Source organism: Salvia hispanica, chromosome 5 (assembly GCF_023119035.1).
Source record: "Salvia hispanica cultivar TCC Black 2014 chromosome 5, UniMelb_Shisp_WGS_1.0, whole genome shotgun sequence".
Classification (NCBI taxonomy): domain Eukaryota; kingdom Viridiplantae; phylum Streptophyta; class Magnoliopsida; order Lamiales; family Lamiaceae; genus Salvia; species Salvia hispanica.
Window position 1 is genome coordinate 21,643,412 of NC_062969.1, and position 18,589 is coordinate 21,662,000.

General features: G+C 37.6%; 1 protein-coding gene and 1 pseudogene across 1 annotated transcript; both read left to right on the forward strand.

Moving 5' to 3' along the window:
• Positions 1–5,950: 5,950 nt before the first annotated feature.
• On the forward strand, positions 5,951–7,801 carry LOC125190659 (annotated as a pseudogene).
• Positions 7,802–12,996: 5,195 nt separating this feature from the next.
• Positions 12,997–13,491, forward strand: LOC125189630. Its single transcript, XM_048086890.1, has one exon. It carries the CDS (start codon positions 12,997–12,999, stop codon positions 13,489–13,491), a length of 495 nt encoding a protein of 164 aa, XP_047942847.1.
• The last annotated feature ends 5,098 nt before the right edge of the window (positions 13,492–18,589 follow it).

An 18,589-nucleotide genomic window follows, 5' to 3' on the forward strand; every position in this document is an offset into this window, starting at 1 on the left:
TGTGAAGCCAGTTCGAGATGAAAGATATGGGTGATGCGGGACACATTCTCGATATCAAGGTTCTTCGGAACCGTGCAAAGAGAACGTTGTGCTTATCCCAAGAATCTTACATCGATACGGTACTTAGACGCTTTAGCATGCAAGATGCCAAGAAAGGTTTCTTACCTTTTAGACATGGCATCCATTTGTCTCAAGAGATGTGTCCAAAGACATCATCTGAGATAGCAGAGATGAGAAGGATACCATATGTCTCGGCTGTTGGTAGTCTCATGTATGTTATGCTTTGTACCAGACCTGATATTTGCTTTGCTATTGGCATGGTAGCAAGATATCAATCAAATCCCGGCCAAGGACATTGGACTGCCGTAAAGAACATACTCAAGTACCTTAATCGGACTAAGGACTATGTTCTAGTTTACAATGCAGTCGAGCTATGTCCTTTAGGATATACAGATTCAGACTTTCAAGCTGATGTAGATTCGAGAAAATCAACTTCCGGTTATGTGTTTACCTTAGGAGGTGGAGCTGTAATTTGGAAGAGTGTAAAGCAGAAATGCATTGCAGACTCTACCATGGAAGTCGAATATGTGGCCGCTTCGGAGGCTGCAAAAGAGGTTGTATGGCTTAAGAACTTCCTTCTGGACTTAGGTGTGGTTACGAATATGCCCAAGAGCATCACCATTTATTGTGACAATTCTGGTGCTGTGGCAAATTCGAGGATACCACGGGCTTATAAAGCAAGCAAGCACATAGAGAGGAAGTATCATATCATTCGAGATATAGTGCAGAGAGGAGACATACAAGTGGTCAAGATTGAGTCAGAAAACAACCTGGCAGATCCTTTCACGAAGGCATTAGCGGTCAAGCCGTTTGAGAGCCATGTTGAAGGAATGGGAGTTCGACTAATACAACACCTCAATCCGCTTTCAGTATAAGTGGGAGTATTAGACGTTAGCACATTTTTTTGTATACTCGAAAGTGTTTTGAGTATAAGTGGCAGATTGTTAGAGTTTGTATACTAGAAATCACGTTTCGAGTGATTGAATACTGTAAAACTCTTATTTTATTTCCAAGGAATAAAACAGATTATTTTTGTCATAATGTTTGTTATGTTTTACATTTAATGGATGTTAATTTCATGTTTAAATGTATAAGTTAACTTAACAAGGTCTAAGTCTTTGTTTTAGTAGACCGGTTGTGGGCGGCGTCCACTTTAAGGTAACACGGTCAGTCCTAAACAAAGAAAAAGAAGAATTTCACAACCTAGTTGGAATTAGACTATCCATCGAGAAAGGTTGCAATGTCAGTCCGCATATTTCTAAGTCATACTGAAATAAGATGGCATTAGTGTGGTATAGCACTGAACGGATCTAACAACAAGACTTGTCCTTGGGCTATCTACTGAAAGGCGAGGTCTTGATAAATATTTTTTTCTTAATCAATGTAGGTTAGCATTGAGCATACGGTATTGATTATGCATTACTTTGATTTATCAAATGGTGCGGGTTTTTCGTAACCCAATAAACTTGATATATTGGGTAGTGGTGATAAATATCTAGCGATGCTAGGATTGCTATTATATTGAATCGTGCGCGAGGAGAGTCTCGTTTGATAATGTCCTCAAGAGGAGCGCAAAACAAGGTTTTATTATTCGGAACCTAGCTAGTTGGAGTTTGATTTTTCTATGAATAATAAATAAGCATTTCATGCTAAGTCCACTCTTGGAGTTAATAAAAAGTTAATTAATTAAGTCCATAGCAGACATTAATTTATTAATGGACATTTTTATCTTAAGCGCGGGAAATGAAAGTTAAAACAGAAACCCAGATTACTTATATTTAATTGTGGGTTCAATTTAATTAGTAAAAAGTAAATTGGATGAGCCTATATCCAAAACCTTCCATAGATCCCTAACTGAGCCCAAAAGGTACTTAGTATAAATAGGAGAATAAATGAGACAGAAATCATAGTTTAATATACTCAAAATTTTCATCCCCCCCATATAGAGAAGGGTTCGAATTTTTCTCCAATTCCAAAAAGGGATTTCTTCTGTCTTCTTTATTTAAGTCTTAGTATTCTAGTGAGATCAGCCCACACTGATATATATGGAGTACAGTTCGGGAACCAGAGAGAAGATCTGTGGTTTAGTATTCAAAGCGTCACGTGGAGAAGCTGCTAGCCATCTTCAATTCTTTGGAGAATTAATTAGGTATTATTTCTGCTCCGTAGAAAAGCATGTTTAGGATTTCAATATTCTTAAAGCATGATTAATTCAACTTATGAGCATGATACATGTGAGAATTACGCGAATAGATTTTGTCTAAATAATCTGCTAAATAGATCTGTTTATTATGTGATTTATTTGTGCGATTAATAACTGTTAAATTATGTTAATTCGTCGCACCGCTTCCGCTGCCAGTTCCTTCATGATCCTTACTGGAGATGATGAGGAGGAGATAAGCCAGCTAAGGAAGGACCTTTTTGCTGAATTTGAGATGAAGAATTTGGGTCTCTTGAAGTATTTTCTGGGCATTGAAGTGATCAGATCCAAGAAGGGGATATTTATAAGTCAACGGAAGTATGTTTTGGATCTTTTGGATCTTTTGGCCGAAATAGGAATGCTAGATTGCAACCCTGTAGAAACCCCAATGATGCAGAACCATGGTCTTCGACTAGATGATGGAGCCGAACTCACCCACCAAACGAGATACCTACGTCTGGTGGGTAAGCTTATCTATTTATCTCATACTAGACCCGATATCGCCTATGCAGTGGGAATAGTTAGTTAGTTTATGCATAAGCCTCAAGTCGATCACTGGGAAGCGGCTTTGAGAATTGTGTGTTACTTGAAGGGGACACCGGGACATGGAATTTTGTTTGAAAATCATGGGAACTTGGAGGTGCATGGGTTCACAGATGCGGATTGGGCAGGGAACCCAAATGATCGAAGATGGACTGCAGGATATTTTACCTTCGTGGGTGGCAATCTCGTGACTTGGCGAAGTAAAAAGCAAAAGGTAGTAGCTCTATCAAGTGCGGAGGCACAGTTTCGTGGGAGCCGTGCAGACTCTTTTGTGACAACAAAGCAGCAATAAGCATATCTGAAAATTCCGTTCAACACGATCGAACGAAGCATGTTGAAGTGGACCGCCACTTCATCAAGGAGAATATAGAAGCAAGAATCTTGGACCTTCCCTTTGTTCATTCAAAAGACCAGTTAACAGATGTTCTTACGAAGGTTGTGGATTCAAGAAGCTTCCATGAAGTATTGGTCAAGTTAAAAATGGGTGAGCCCATTGTTTAATTTGAGGAGGAGTGTTGGAAGAAATCATGGAAGATACACAAAGATTAGGAAATCAATTAGAATGATCTCAAATTAATTGTAAATTATTCTTTCCTGATTTGTAGCTATGGTAAATCATACCATATGTAAATGATCATCAGCCTATTTAGGCATGTATTCTCCTCACTATGAAATACACCTGAATGAATATATGAAACAAATATCAAACAAATTTTTTTAACTATTTTTAACTATATTCACGAACCTAACATTATGGACGATATTAAAAAATTACTCATTTGTTCCATAAAAATAGCAATATTGAAATGATGCATATTTTAATATACAATTGATAAATTAGAAGAAAAAGAATATATTATTATTAGTAGATAATGAGGACCATCTCAATAAAGGAAAAAAAAATACTCTCTACTAAAAATAGAAGTGTGTATTTTTCCAAAAATCTTTAGACGGGACTACTCCCACCGTCCCATTTCATGTGAGATAGTATTTCTTTTGGGCACATGTTTTTTAAAGTGAAAAAAGATAGAAAGAAAAAGTAGAAGAGATTATAAAGTAAGAGATATATAGTATGGTTTTCTTTTTAAATAAAAGAAAATATCTCATTTATAGTAGAATAATCTGAAAAAAATGTTTCACTTGTATGGGGACTGAAAGAATATAATATTACTCATATTTTATACTGACAAGTGGCAATGCCCAGGACCCTACATGTATTGAAACTAGGGTGGCCACTACTATCCCGAAGATAAGACTATAGCCCAAGCCCTAATATAATATTACTCATATTTTATACTAACGGAGGTAGGTATCTAGATCAAATTAAACTTAAACTAGTAGAAAAAAATGTTTTTGAGCTTTTAATGAAATTTAACAAACGATCAGAAATTTAATTAGATATGCTTTCTTTTGGTTCTAAGTTGTTGATATTATTGGCAATTGAAACTACATATATAAATATAACTATCTCAATTCGATGTTCATAAAGAACATAAATTTCTATATAAGTCTTATGGACCTTTCCTCCTATCAGCTACTTCCTCCGTCCCGCTTTAGCAGTTCCCATTGACTTTTCTGCACTCATTTTGTAAAAATGATAATAAATAGTTAAAGTGGAGAAATAATAAGGTAAAAAAGGGAATAATGTAGATAAGACTCTTCTCTACATTATTCTCTTTTTTATTTTATTATTTCTCCACTTTAACTATTTATTATCATTTTTACAAAACTAGTTCAGATAAGTCAATGGGATTGAAAGTCGGAAAATAAAATCAGCTTAATTATACGAACGAATTTGACTATATGTTCGTATACCCAAAAATTTGGGGCCAGCCAAACATATAGGTCATCATATTCACACAAGAATACAAGATAATAATATTTAAGAATAGTAATTACAACGGCGCCAAACAATGTTGTTGTAGAAGAGTGAGGCAGGCTACAGGCCTGCTTATTGAACACCTAGCTAACTGTAGAGCGATCCTAACTGGATGGACGGATCTAGCATGTAGGGGTTATTCAATATCCTCACGTATGAATAAATCATTTATTATAAAATATAATACTAACTCAGTCTGTGCCTGAAAATTTGACACATTTACTTTTACCATTTTTGGTAGTGGACCTCATATTCCACTAACTCCTTCCTACTCACATTTTATTATAAAACTAATATTTTAAAAGTAGGACCCACATCCCACCAACATTTTCAACATTTGTCAAAATTTGGGGGACGGAGGTACTAATTTTTATTTTTTATAAAATTTCCCTGCTAAAATCTTAAATTTTTCCCATGTAATATTTTTGTTTGTCTCGGAATAAATTTCTGGCTTCGTTCTTGGCTGACCACATGATGAAGGCCAATCCAGTCGTGCCATATGGCACTTATGGTTGCTGAATTTTAATTTGTTTCCTTGTACTTTGTGACCACCTAGCTAACTTTAGAGCGATCCTAACTGCATGGACGGATCTAGCATGTATGGGCCATTCAATATACTCAGATATGAATAAATCATTTATTGTAAAGTTTGGTAATTTTTATTATTTATAAAATGTCCCTCCTAGACTCTTGAATTTTTCCCATCTAATATTTTTGTTTGTCTCGGAATAAATTATTGGCTTCGTTCTTACCTGACCACATGATGAAGGACAATCCAGTCGTGCCTTGTGGCACTTATGGTTGCTGAATTTTGGTTTGTTTCCTTTCACTTTGTGAATTTTAATGCTTTCAATTTAATTATTATTTTTTATTTTTTCTCAAATAGTTAGTGGCAAAAAATGAATTCCGAGAATACAAAAGAAAAACATTTACCCTCGTAAAAAATGAGTTTAAGGCTAACTCCAACATGTCTCATTGAAGAAATTTAGCACACTTCTCGTCTTTTGTAATTTTAATTAAGTGATGGTTTTTCTTATTTATGCAATTTCTTATTTTAATTTACGATTATTAATTTTAGATTGGGCCAAGGTAAATTAAACATCAATTATGGAACATTGAATCATCTATATAATACAAGCCAAACTCTCTTTCTGAAAATATCAAGATATTTTCGGTGGACTTTCTAATCAAATTATTAATTTCAATTGACTTTCTAATCATCGAAGGGATCTATAAAAAAACCTTTGCCATTTGCTTCTTCTCATACATTAGTCTCTCCAAACTAAAAATGGTTTCCCTCTCACATTTCTTGGCTGTGCTAATCTCCGCATCCGTCTTTTTCATTTTCCTCCACAAATGGCGCCGCAGCAACTCTCACCGGGGAAGGCTTCCACCTTCTCTACCAAAGTTCCCGCTAATCGGAAACCTCCACCAGCTGGGCTCAAACCCCCACAGATACCTCCAATCACTATCCCGCCGCCACGGCCCCCTCATGCTGGTCCACTTCGGCAAAGTCCCCGTGCTTATCGTCCCTCGGCCGATGCTGCGCGAGAGATCATGAAAACCCATGACCTAATCTTCGCAAGCAGGCCCGACCTAAGCGTCTCGAGCCGGCTGAACTACAACAACCGGAATGTGATCTTCGCACCGTATGGAGAGTTCTGGCGGCAGGGCCGCAGCATATGCGTGCTTCATCTGCTGAGCAACAAAAGGGTTCTATCTTATCGCGGCGTGAGGGAGGAAGAGACTTCCCTCATGGTCGACAAGATCAGAAAATTGAGTGCTTCTTCGAAGCCCATGAACTTGAGCGACGTCATGTACGCTATGACCAACGATGTGGTTTGTAGGGTGGCTCTCGGAAACAAGTATGGTTCAGAGAGTGATTTTAAGGAGATGTTTACTGAGTTTGGGTTGCTGCTGGGGAGTATACCTCTGTGGGAGTACATTCCATGCCTGAGATGGATGAGAAGGTTTGATGGTTTGGATAAGAGAGTAGAAAGAGTGGTTAAGGAGATGGATAAGTTTCTGGCATCTGTTCTTCAAGAACATAGGGTTAGGGAGAGGAGAGAGGGAAATGGTGGTGAGCTGGATTTTATGGACATATTGCTTGATTTTCAGAGAGAGAATGCAAGTCTCACCCCTATTGAAGATGACACTATCAAAGCTATTGTTTTGGTATGAATACTTTTCTTTTACCACATGTATGTTTTTGTTTTAATTCTTATAGCAATACTCGTGTGTTTTCTTATAGAAATGTTTTGGCATGTTCTTATTATGGCTGCCCCTGTTTGGTTGAATATTTTTATTGCAGGATATGTTAGGTGCTGGAACTAATACTACATTTTCAGCTCTTGAGTGGGCGATGGCGGAGCTCATACGAAATCCAGAAGCCATGAAAACTTTGCAAAATGAAGTGAGAGAAGTAGCTGGAAGTAAGGATGAAATTGATGAGCAAGACTTGGAGAAAATGCCTTACCTGAAAGCAGTGCTGAAGGAGAGTCTAAGATTGCATCCGCCGAACCCATGGTTGTTCCGTCGTGAATCAACTCAAGACACAATAGTATTGGGCTATGACGTCGCATCTGGTACGCGTGTGATGATTAATGTTTGGGCGATTTCTAGAGATCCTTCAATGTGGGAATATCCTGAGGAATTTCGCCCAGAGAGATTCCTTGGAATGGACATAGACTTTAGAGGTCTGCATTTTGAGTTCATCCCGTTTGGGGCAGGCAGGAGGGGTTGCCCTGGTATTACATTCGGGGAGGTGGTGGATGAGCTTGCCGTAGCCAAGTTGGTACACAAGTTTGATTTTAGATTGCCTAATGGACCGAAAATGAAGGAGTTAGATTTAAGTGAATCTAGTGGACTCACGCCCCAAAAAAAGTGTCCTTTGATTGTTGTAGCTACTACATCACAAGTTCCTTTTTAGATAACGTAATGTCGATGTTTTAAAATCGGATTGGATCAATCGGTTCAACCTTGAACTTACGTGTTTCCATGTTCGATTTAGACATGAAGACCGCCTATAAATAATTTGACCAGCTTGTATAATAAAAACTGGTACTGCAATTATATTGCATATACAGTTATACCATAATATCAATGCATTTTTATGTATATAATGCAATGCAGTAATATTACATATGTAAACATTGGTTCCATATACTTAGATTTAATTAATAAGGGTAAATTAAATGACACAAGAACTCAAGAGTTTAAATAATATGAGTAAATCAAAAGCTAAACATCCTAAACTTTGAGTTTGTCACTAACAAACCGAACAGCCAAGTACATGATTATGTAGTACCAATGTCTAAAAAATCAGAGGAGTTCAACCACGGATCAACATTTGTGATCCAACTACGGATTTATGAAGTTTTGAAGTCAAATGTTGTTTTGTGTTCAATACTCCCTTCGTTCCATAGTAGTGGAGGAATTCTTTTTCGGCACAAAGATTAAGAAAAATGTGTGTAATGTGTTAAATAAAAAGATAATAAAGTTGGAGAGAGGAAAAAGTAAAGAAAATAAAGTAAGAGAGGGGGAAAAGTAAGAGAAGAAATATGTTGACTTTTATTAAAAAGAGAAATGACTTCACTCCTATGGAACATACTAAAATGACAAAATGACACCACTACTATGGGACGAAGGGAGTATTATGTAACTGTGTGTATAACACGTGCAATTGTCAATATATTTATCTAAAGGCTCGGATACTATATGACTTATAGTGCTTTTATATAAATAGTTCATGAATACGTAGAATATATATTTGGGCTCTCAATTATTTAAGGGACCTGAAATGACGGCTTCAATCACCTCAAGAATAAGTTGGCCTTAGTTAAGAAGTGAGTCGCCGAACTAGAAAATTACTATCATGGAAGAAAATATACTCTATATAGAAAAATTGTGAGAATCTAAAAAGGACCTTTAGTGAATAGACTAATTATTTTCTTAGTCATTTATTTATTAAAAGTAAATTTACAAAGTTAAATGGTTGTGAATGTTGGAAAAGAAAATCAGGCTCAATTGTACGAACGAATCGGGCTAGTGCACCTTATAGGTCATGCATTACATATTAGTTTGAAATTATTAATTTCATAGCATGGAAAATGAAACATCAATTACCGAATTAGAAAAATAACAAGATATTTTCAGTGGACTTTCTAATCAAATTACTATTAATTTCATTTTGACTTTCTAATCGAATGCATCTACAAAACACCCTTTGCCATTCCTTCTCCTTACACATTAGACTCTCCAAACCAAAAATGATTTCTATCTCACATTTCTTTGTTGTGCTACTCTCCACATTTCTCTTCCTCATCTTCCTCCACAAATGGCGCCGCAGTCATTCTCCAGAGCCCCGGAAACGTCTGCCTCCGTCTCCACCAAAGCTCCCGTTCCTAATATTATATTTGTGATGTGGATCCATGTATTTTGTGATCCATTTCCCAAGAATTTACCCATTTGTGATGCTTGATCTAGGTATTTTTTTGTGAGACTTGGTTTTCTATTTTATCAATAAAGGGAACCCAACAACAAATAAGGAAACTAAGATAAACAAAGAAGGAAATAGCATTGGATAGAGTGGAAATTGTGATACATAGTCATTGATGCGGTAAGCTAAGACACTTACAACATACTAACATGCATCCATGGCTAGGTCTTCAAGGAAACCACAAACCTTGAAGCATACCTCTACTTGCCCCATACTTCACTAAGAATTGATGAACCAAGCAACCTAGAATCTAGGAATTGGATAAGAAACCCTCTCAAAGAGGAACAAATCTCTCAAGCATATAATTCAGCAAAATCCAAGGAAAAAGATGACATCAAGCAGTATTTATACTAGGGTCCAATTTCCAAAGAAAAGGCCCACAAAATCAGGCTCGCGTCACTCCCACCCGGCCGGGTGGAATTAAGGGCGCTAAATCACCCGGCCGGGTGAAACCCCTCTGATCTCTTCACGCCTTGGACGAGCCACCCGGGGTGGCATAAAGGCCACCCGGTCAGGTGGTGTAGCTAAGCCTCGGTGAGTCCAGTGACGCCACCCGACCCGGGTGAGTTTGGGCCTCAAAGTTTGACTCCCAGCCGCCAAACTTCATCGCCAATCTCGTCGCGGGCTTCCCGGTCGTCGTAGACTCCTCCAGCATGGTCTTTTTGATGAACGCAGTGATCCCCTCATATAGGCGCCTCGTCATAGACCTCGTCACGGGCCGCCCGGGCATGGTTGTATCATCCTCCCCTTCTTGGAAAGGATTTGTCCTCAAATCCGGATCTCCTACAAAGTCAAAAGGACTCAAATCAGCCACATTGAAAGTGCAACTAACATTATACTCACCGGGCATATCTATCACATAGGCGTTGTCATTGATGCGCTCCAACACGAGAGGGTCAATAGTATGCATCCACATCAAAATGTGGTGTTTGGTACGCCGGCGGAGTGGTTGAGTCTTGGGTGCCGGGCGACGAACCGGGAGTACCCAAAAAGTTGTACTTGCTCGCCCAATCGTCAAACGAGTTCAAGTCGAACCCTCCGGAGCGCCGCTGGAGTTTCCATCGTCGGACATTTTTTCAACAATTGAAGAGAAAGGAATAGATGAGTGTAGTGAATGGAAGAGGAGTGAGAGTAGTGTTTGTGTGTAAAATGGTGAATGGAGTATGAAGTATATTTATAGAATAATAAAAGAAAATTAAAAAAAATTAAAAAATTCGACCGTTTGTTGCAACGGTCATTTGACCGTTTAAATTAAAAAAAAAATTATTACGTCATAATTTCTACGCCCACTCGCGGGCCGGCGAGTGGGCGTCACGCCATCCTCCAGCGCGCGCCACGTGGGGCGCGCGCGTCGTCTCGCCTGCTCGAGGCCGGCCTCGCCGGCACGCGTCGCGCGACGAGATGTCTCATCTCGTCGAGACGAAACAAGTGTCGCAATGTTGTCTCGATGCTGACTCGTCTTGTCGAGACAGCATCGCGTCCGCGATGCGGATGCCATGAGGAACCGAAGCGGTGGTACCTAAGAGAATTAATGGTGCATAGTAATGGCTGGGTTACATTAATTTGGAAATTGAGCTTTATAAATAAATTTCCAATTACATCACATTTATTGATTTGATCAATAAATTATTATTCATATAAATTGTTTCAATAATTGGGACGTGTGTTAGCAATTGTTGTGTTATTGGATGTATTGGTCCATTATGATCACTATGTCATTATTTTGGAAGTAAAAATAGTGATAAATCCCAATATGATGATTTGATTCATTATTTATTGAAATAGTAATAGCATATATTTTCTATTAATTCGAGAACAAATCTGTTATTATATTGAAAGGGGTGATATATTATTATTTGGAAATAATATATATGTAATATTGATTTGGAATTAATGTTGAATATTTTATATATTAATTTAGAATTATTATGAATTGCTAGTCCACGTTTAATTTTAATGAAATATTAATTGGATTAATAATTGTATTTGTTGAGCATTGTTTGATATCCCATGCGATAAGCGTGCTATTTGATTTTTTATGCTTATTTATTTAACTATTTTAGTTAGAGACCGTTTTATTGTCTGGGTAGGCGGCGCCCAGTATGTGTAGTCCGTGTTATACTATGTCTGGGCAAGCGGCGCCCAGTATGTGTAGTCCATGTTATACTATGTCTGGGTAGGCGGCGCCCAGTAATTGTTTGAGTTTTGATATTGGATATTATATTCACATAACTAGTATCACACTTTTTCCCCATAAAATATAAGTCTTGTTTTTGAAACAAATGCGTCGTCCATCACAATTGTTTGATATTTCTAGCCTTTTCGACCATGCGTTTTACGCCCTCGCGTTTACTCTAAATCTACAAGGTTTAGGCTCATTCATAGAAGCATGGTTGGCATGGGGGGCAAAATATATGTTAAAATTAGTGGGAGCTAATCAATACAATAAACCCTTGTTTGATTAGTGATGCGAATGTGATCTTTGTATGAATTTCTAATTTGATTTTCATTTTATTTTCTGTTCAGATAATATGTCAAACTTATCTTATGAGTGTATGATGGAAACAAACAAATTGACTAGGTCAAATTTCACGGAGTGGTAGAGAGAGTGCCCAAAACTCAAGGCACAAGGTGCAATGAGTGGGAGCTCAGCTATGTTTGTCATTGAGATAAATATCTCTATGAATAACTCGCAATCCTGGGTATTGGATACCGCTTGTGGTTCACACATTTGTAATAATGAGGAAGGTCTAATAGACAGCAGGAAAGTGAGGCCTGGGGAAGTAGACCTACGTGTTGGAAATGGAGCAAGAGTTGCTGCCGAACGCGTGGGAACTTATAGATTAGATCTTCCCTCAGGACATAGACTAGATTTACATAATTGTTAGTTTGTTCCAGTTATTTCAAAGAATATTATTTCCATTCCGATGTTGGACATCGAGGGTTTCTCCTTCCATTTTGCAAACAGCAGATGCTCGTTTTCTAATAATGGAGTATTTTATGGAAATGCCTCTTTAGAGAATGGATTATATATGCTTGAATGCAAACAGAATATTCTCAATGTGCAAAATAAAAGACCAAAGCTATGTAATACTGATAATGCTACTTATCTTTGGCATTGTAGACTTAGTCATATCAATTAGAAAAAGATAGCAAGATTGAGAAAGTTAGACTATCTAAATTCATTTGATTTTGAATCATATGGTGCTTGTGAATTATGTCTCAAAGGAAAAATGACTAATAAGCCACTTTCTAGGAAAGTGGTGCATGGTAATGATGTGCTAGAGTTGATCCACACAGATGTGTGCGGACCGTTTCCTACTCAAGCAAAAGGTGGTTATTCGTACTTCATTACTTTTACTGATGATTTCACAAGGTATTGATATGTGTATCTTATGAAACACAAATTTGAGGCCTTTGAGAAATTTAAAGAGTTTAAGTGTGAAGTTGAGAAACAACTTAGGAAAAGTATCAAAAGTCGATCAGATCGAGGAGGGGAATACTTGAGCCGAGAATTTCTTGATTACTTGAAATCACATGGAATTCAGTCAGCATGGACACCTCCTGGTACACCACAAATGAATGGAGTATCTAAAAGGAGAAATCGAACATTATTAGATATGGTTCGATTCATGATGAGTTTAGCTAGTCTTCCTTTATTTCTCTGGGGTCATACTTTATTGACTGCTATTTACATTTTGAATAGAGTTCCATCTAAATCAGTTGAGAAAACACCATATGAGTTATGGTATGGTAAAAAGTCTTGTCTTAACTATATGTGGACCTGGGGGTTGTCCAGCTTTTTTTAAGAAACAAATGACTGATAAGTTGGAATCTAAAAGTGAGAAGTGTTACTTTGTGGGATATCCTAAACAAACTAGAGGATATGAATGCTACTGCCCTGGAGATCACAAGGTGATAATCTCTAGGAATGTGACGTTTCTTGAAGACAATTATGTCTTAAAGGAACAAGGTCACAACATTATAGATCTTGAAGAAATTCAAGAACCACAAGATAACATTGAGGATGAGGTATTGCCAAATGGTTTGAACAATAACTTAGTGGGAGTTTTTGATGATCTATTGGGAGGGGCAATTACTATTAGAGGAGACCCTAGAGGGACTCTCGAAGAACCTCCTCAACACAATGAGATGCATCAAAGACAAGATGATACAATAGTTGCATCACCTTTACCTCAAGAAGATCATAGTGATATTCCTGAACCTACTCACATTCAGAATGAACAGCCCGAGCCAAAAGAAAACCACTCAATAGGCCTAGAAGGATTCGTCGTCCACCTGAGACACTGAATCTAATGATTGAGAACCAAGATGATGAAGTTGATTTAGATGACGATGAGCCTAAGACCTATACCGAGGTGCTGTCAGATACCGATCGAGAGAAGTGGCTTGAAGCCTTGATATCTGAAATTAGGCTGCAAATGGATCTTCAAAAAGAAGAGAGATGCAGATGGAAAAGTACAAACCTACAAGGCTAGGTTAGTGGCAAAGGGTTATAGACAACGCGGAGGCATTGACTATAATGAAACCTTTTCGCCAGTGGCTAAGGATATTAGTTGCAATAGCTGCATAATACAACTTTGATATTTGGCAAATGGATGTCAAAACCACATTTCTCAATGGAGAATTAGAAGGCGATGTCTAGACACAGCGTGAAGGTTTTGTATCGAAAGAAAGGCCGAATGCAGTGTGCAAGCTACAAGAGTCCATTTATGGACTTAAGCAAGCTTCTAGGAGTTGGAATATTTGTTTTGACAGAACAATCAAATCGTTTGGTTTTGTCAGAAGCAAAGAGGATCCATGTGTTTATAGTAAACGCAAAAATGGAAACGTCGTATACCTTATCATAAATGTCGATGACATCTTGATTATGGGAAGCGATCATTCCATGATGCAATCCGTGAAAGAATGGTTGTCTAGTTCCTTTATGATGAAGGATCTGGGTGATGCTTCCTACGTCCTTGGAATCAAGATCTATCGAGATAGACCGAATAGGATGTTAGGATTATCACAATCCACTTACATAGACAAATTGCTAAGGCGCTTCTCAAGGAGAATTCTAAGAAATATTTTCTTCCTATGAGACATGGCATTGTAGTATCAAAGAAGGATTGTCCTTCTAATGGAAAAGAAAGAAACAACATGAAAGGGATCTCATATACTTCGGCTATAGGATCTATTATGTATTCCAGATGTGGCCTATGCGCTTAGCATGACAGACAGATTTCAGCAAAATCCCGGTGAGGAACATTGGAAAACTGTTAAGACTATTCTTAAATACCTTAGAAGGACTAAAGAATATTTCTTAGTCTATGGTGGACTGGTTTAGTCTATGGTGGACAACCAGAGTTATCAGTTACTGGGTATACTGATGCTAGTTTCCAAACAGACCATGACGACTATAAGTCTCAGTCTGGATATGTTTTTATCCTCAATGGTGGAGCAGTGAGTTGGAATAGTTCCAAACAAGGTACCATTGTCGATTCCACCACCGAAGCCGAGTATATTGTTGCATCTGAAGCTGCCAAAGAAGCCGTTGCTTTGTTAGAGTTCGTTAAAGAACTGGGTGTCATTCCGAGTGCCAACTGTGCAATACCTTTGTACTGTGACAACACCGGTGCTGTTGCGCAAGAAAAAGAACCCAGAGCTACGAACAGAATCAAGCATGTTCCTAGAAGATATCATCTGATCAGAGAAATAATTGAAAGAGGCAACATAAAATTAGAAAGAGTACCCACTGATGATAATTTGGCTGATCCTTTCACCAAACCATTATGTATAGCAAAACATAACAAGCACTTCGAGAGCTTAGGTGTTAAGCATGTTGGTAGATGGCTTTGAATCAGTGGGAGGTAAAGTTTTATGTCTTAGAAACATTTTGTATTGAGACATTATTACTTGATCACATTCTATGATAATTTTATTTTCTATGGGTATTGTGCACTTATTGGAATAATTGTTTAAATGTTTATCTTTATTCTAAATATTTGTTCCCTTGAATTATGATTGTCATTAATGGTGTGAGACATTAATGATATTAATGATATAGTATAATTCTAAAATATCCCTAACCAATGATCATCAAGAATGGGATATTGATGATATGTTATAGGTTAGCATGGGGTTTGCATCACATTCTTCGAGAATGCAGTTGTTCTCACAACTATGAGGTATTTGATACTCGTGATGGACACATGGTATACTTTGGAGAGTATTGGTATACCATACTATTAAACTATTTTGTTAAGTGTCTATAGTTTATAGTGCATGAAGTATGTAATAGTCCTTGGATCTGAGGTCATTACACATTTTGTTTGTTGAGTGGTGTGCTTTGACCTTGTATAACGCTTTGCCTCCCCTCGAATGATTAAGACACGTACTTGTGTTGGGTACATCATAAGATAAACGAAAATGGAAGTTGAGCCTAGAATGAGATTCATTCCTCGATTAGAATTTCGAGAGAACACTCAAATTCTCTATATTACTTAACCATTAAGTCATTGGCCAATGCAAAGATATATTTGATTAAAGTAATTGAATATGATCAAATGGGTCATTAAATATAGATGAGATAAAGTGATTGAGCTATTTGGACACATGAAAAATCTTAGGCTCAATCAGGTGGTTCGTGAATGAAAGGATATTACTATAAACTTTGTGTAAAGGCTTGTTTACCGAATTCACGTAAACGTCCTTCATATATCGAGCTACGCTGCCAACGCAGTTTAGGAGTTTTGTGCAGACTTCGGTTTGATTGTCGTCGATAATGGGGGCCTAAAGGGTCACATTTTCAGTGTATTGTTGATTCGCTCAAGGGTACAAAGTTAGAGCTGCGTATTATATCTAATGCTAGTCCAAGTGGGAGATTGAAAGAAAATGGGCTAGATTAGATTAATAGGAAATAATTCTATTGGGCATGTCCCAATGTTACAATTATTCTATTATATATATGCTCTATTGTAGAGAAGAGAACAGATAGAAAACCTAATTCTCTAAGAGAGAAAGCGGCGCAAGAATGCGTACGTTCATCAAGAGATTTCCTAGCTTTCTCTATAGAACGATTGTACCAAGGAATTGTTCTTGCATTGGATCAGAATACACGTGGACCTCGATAGTGATGGATTCATCTTGTAGGATTTGTACAATCAAGGGAAGATAACGACACAACAAGTAAGATTTAATTCCGTTGTGTTTTACATGCTCAACTTGCAATATGATTATGAATCTAGATCTGTTATTCTTGTATGCAATTTCCATTAAGGTCATTAGATGATTACAAGAATTCCTAATTTCTCAGGCAAGGAATGTACTCCCACAGAGGTATACTCCCCAGCAGCAACCCAAGCTCAGTAAACATCTCCTTAAAATCACTCTCTGAACCATACTTGTTTCCCAGAGCCACCCTACAAACCACGTCGTTCATCATAGCTTACATGACGTCGCTCAAGTTCATGGGCTTCGAAGAAGCACTCAATTTTCTTATCTTGTCGACCATGAGGGAAGTCTCTTCTTCCCTCACGCCGCGATAAGATAGAACCCTTTTGTTGCTCGGCAGATGAAGCACGCATATGCTGCAGCCCTGCCGCCAGAACTCTCCATACGGTGCGAAGATCACATTCCGGTTGTTGTAGTTCAGCCAGCTCGAGACGCTTAGCTCGGACTTGCTCGCGAAGATCAGGTCATGGGTTTTCATGATCTCTCGCACAGCATCGGCCGAGGAGACGATAAGGACGGGGACTTTGCCGAAGTGGACCAGCATAAGGGGGCCGTGGCGGCGGGAGAGTGATTGGAGGTATCTGTGGGGGTTTGAGCCCAGCTGGTGGAGGTTTCCGATTAGCGGGAGCTTTGGTAGAGAAGATGGAAGCCTTCCCCGGGCGGCGCCATTTGTGGAGGAAAAAGAGAAACACTGATGCGGAGATTAGCACAGCCAAGAAATGTGAGATGGAAACCATTTTTAGTTTGGAGAGACTAATGTATGAGGAGAAGCAAATGGCAAAGGTTGTTTTATAGATGCCTTCGATAATTACAAAGTCAATTGAAATTAATAATTTGATTAGAAAGTCCACTGAAAATATCTTGATATTTTCATAAATATGGTTTGGCTTGTATTATTTAGATGATTCAGTGTTCCATAATTGATGTTTAATTTACCATGGCCCAATCTAAAATTAATAATTTTAAATTAAAATAAGAAATTGCATAAATAAAAAAAACTATCACTTAATTAAAATTAAAAAAAAAAAAGAGAAGTCTGCTAAATTTCTTCAATGAGACATGTTGTAGTTAGCCTTAAACTCATTTTTTACGAGGGTGAATGTTTTTCTTTTGTATTCTCGGAATTCATTTTTTGCCACTAACTCTTTGATAAAAAATAAAAAATAATAATTAAATTGGAAGCATTAAAAATCACAAAGTACAAGGAAACAAATCAAAATTCAACAACCATAAGTGCCACATGGCATGATTGGATTGGCCTTCATCATGTGGTCAGATAAGGACGAAGCCAGGAATTTATACCGAGACAAACAAATATATGGGAAAAATTTAAGAGTTTAGGAGGGACATTTAATAAAAAAAATAAATTATTAAATTTTACTACCTCTGTCCCTGAAAATTTGTGATCACCTATTTCCTTTTTCGTCCGTCCATAAAAATTTGTCACCTTTCACTTTTACCAATTTTGGTAATAGACCTCACATTCCACTAACTCATTCCTGCTCATATTTTATTTTAAAACTAATATATAAAAGTAGATCCACATACCACTAACTTTTTCAACCCACTTTCTATTACATTTCTTAAAACCCGTGTCAGATCAAATGGTGACGAATTTTGGGGGACGGAGGGAGTATAATAAATGATTTATTCATATGTGAGGATATTGCCCTACATGCTAGATCTGTCCATGCAATTAGGATCGCTCTATAGTTAGGTAGGTGGTCACAAAGTAAAAGGAAGCAAATCAAAATTCAGCAACCATAAGTGCCACATGGAACGACTGGATTGGCCTTCATCATGTGGTCAGGTAAGAACGAAGCCAAGAATTTATTTCGAGACAAACAAAAATATTACATGGGAAAAATTCAAGAGTTCAAGAGGGACATTTTATAAAAAATAAAATTTACCAAACTTTACAATAAATGATTTATTCATATGTGAGTATATTGAACGGCCCATACATGCTAGATCCGTCCATGCAGTTAGGATCGCTCTAAAGTTAGCTAGGTGGTCACAAAGTACAAGGAAACAAATTAAAATTCAGCAACCATAAGTGCCACATGGCACGACTGGATTGGCCTTCATCATGTGGTCAGCCAAGAACGAAGCCAGAAATTTATTCCGAGACAAACAAAAATATTACATGGGAAATATTTAAGAGTTTAGCAGG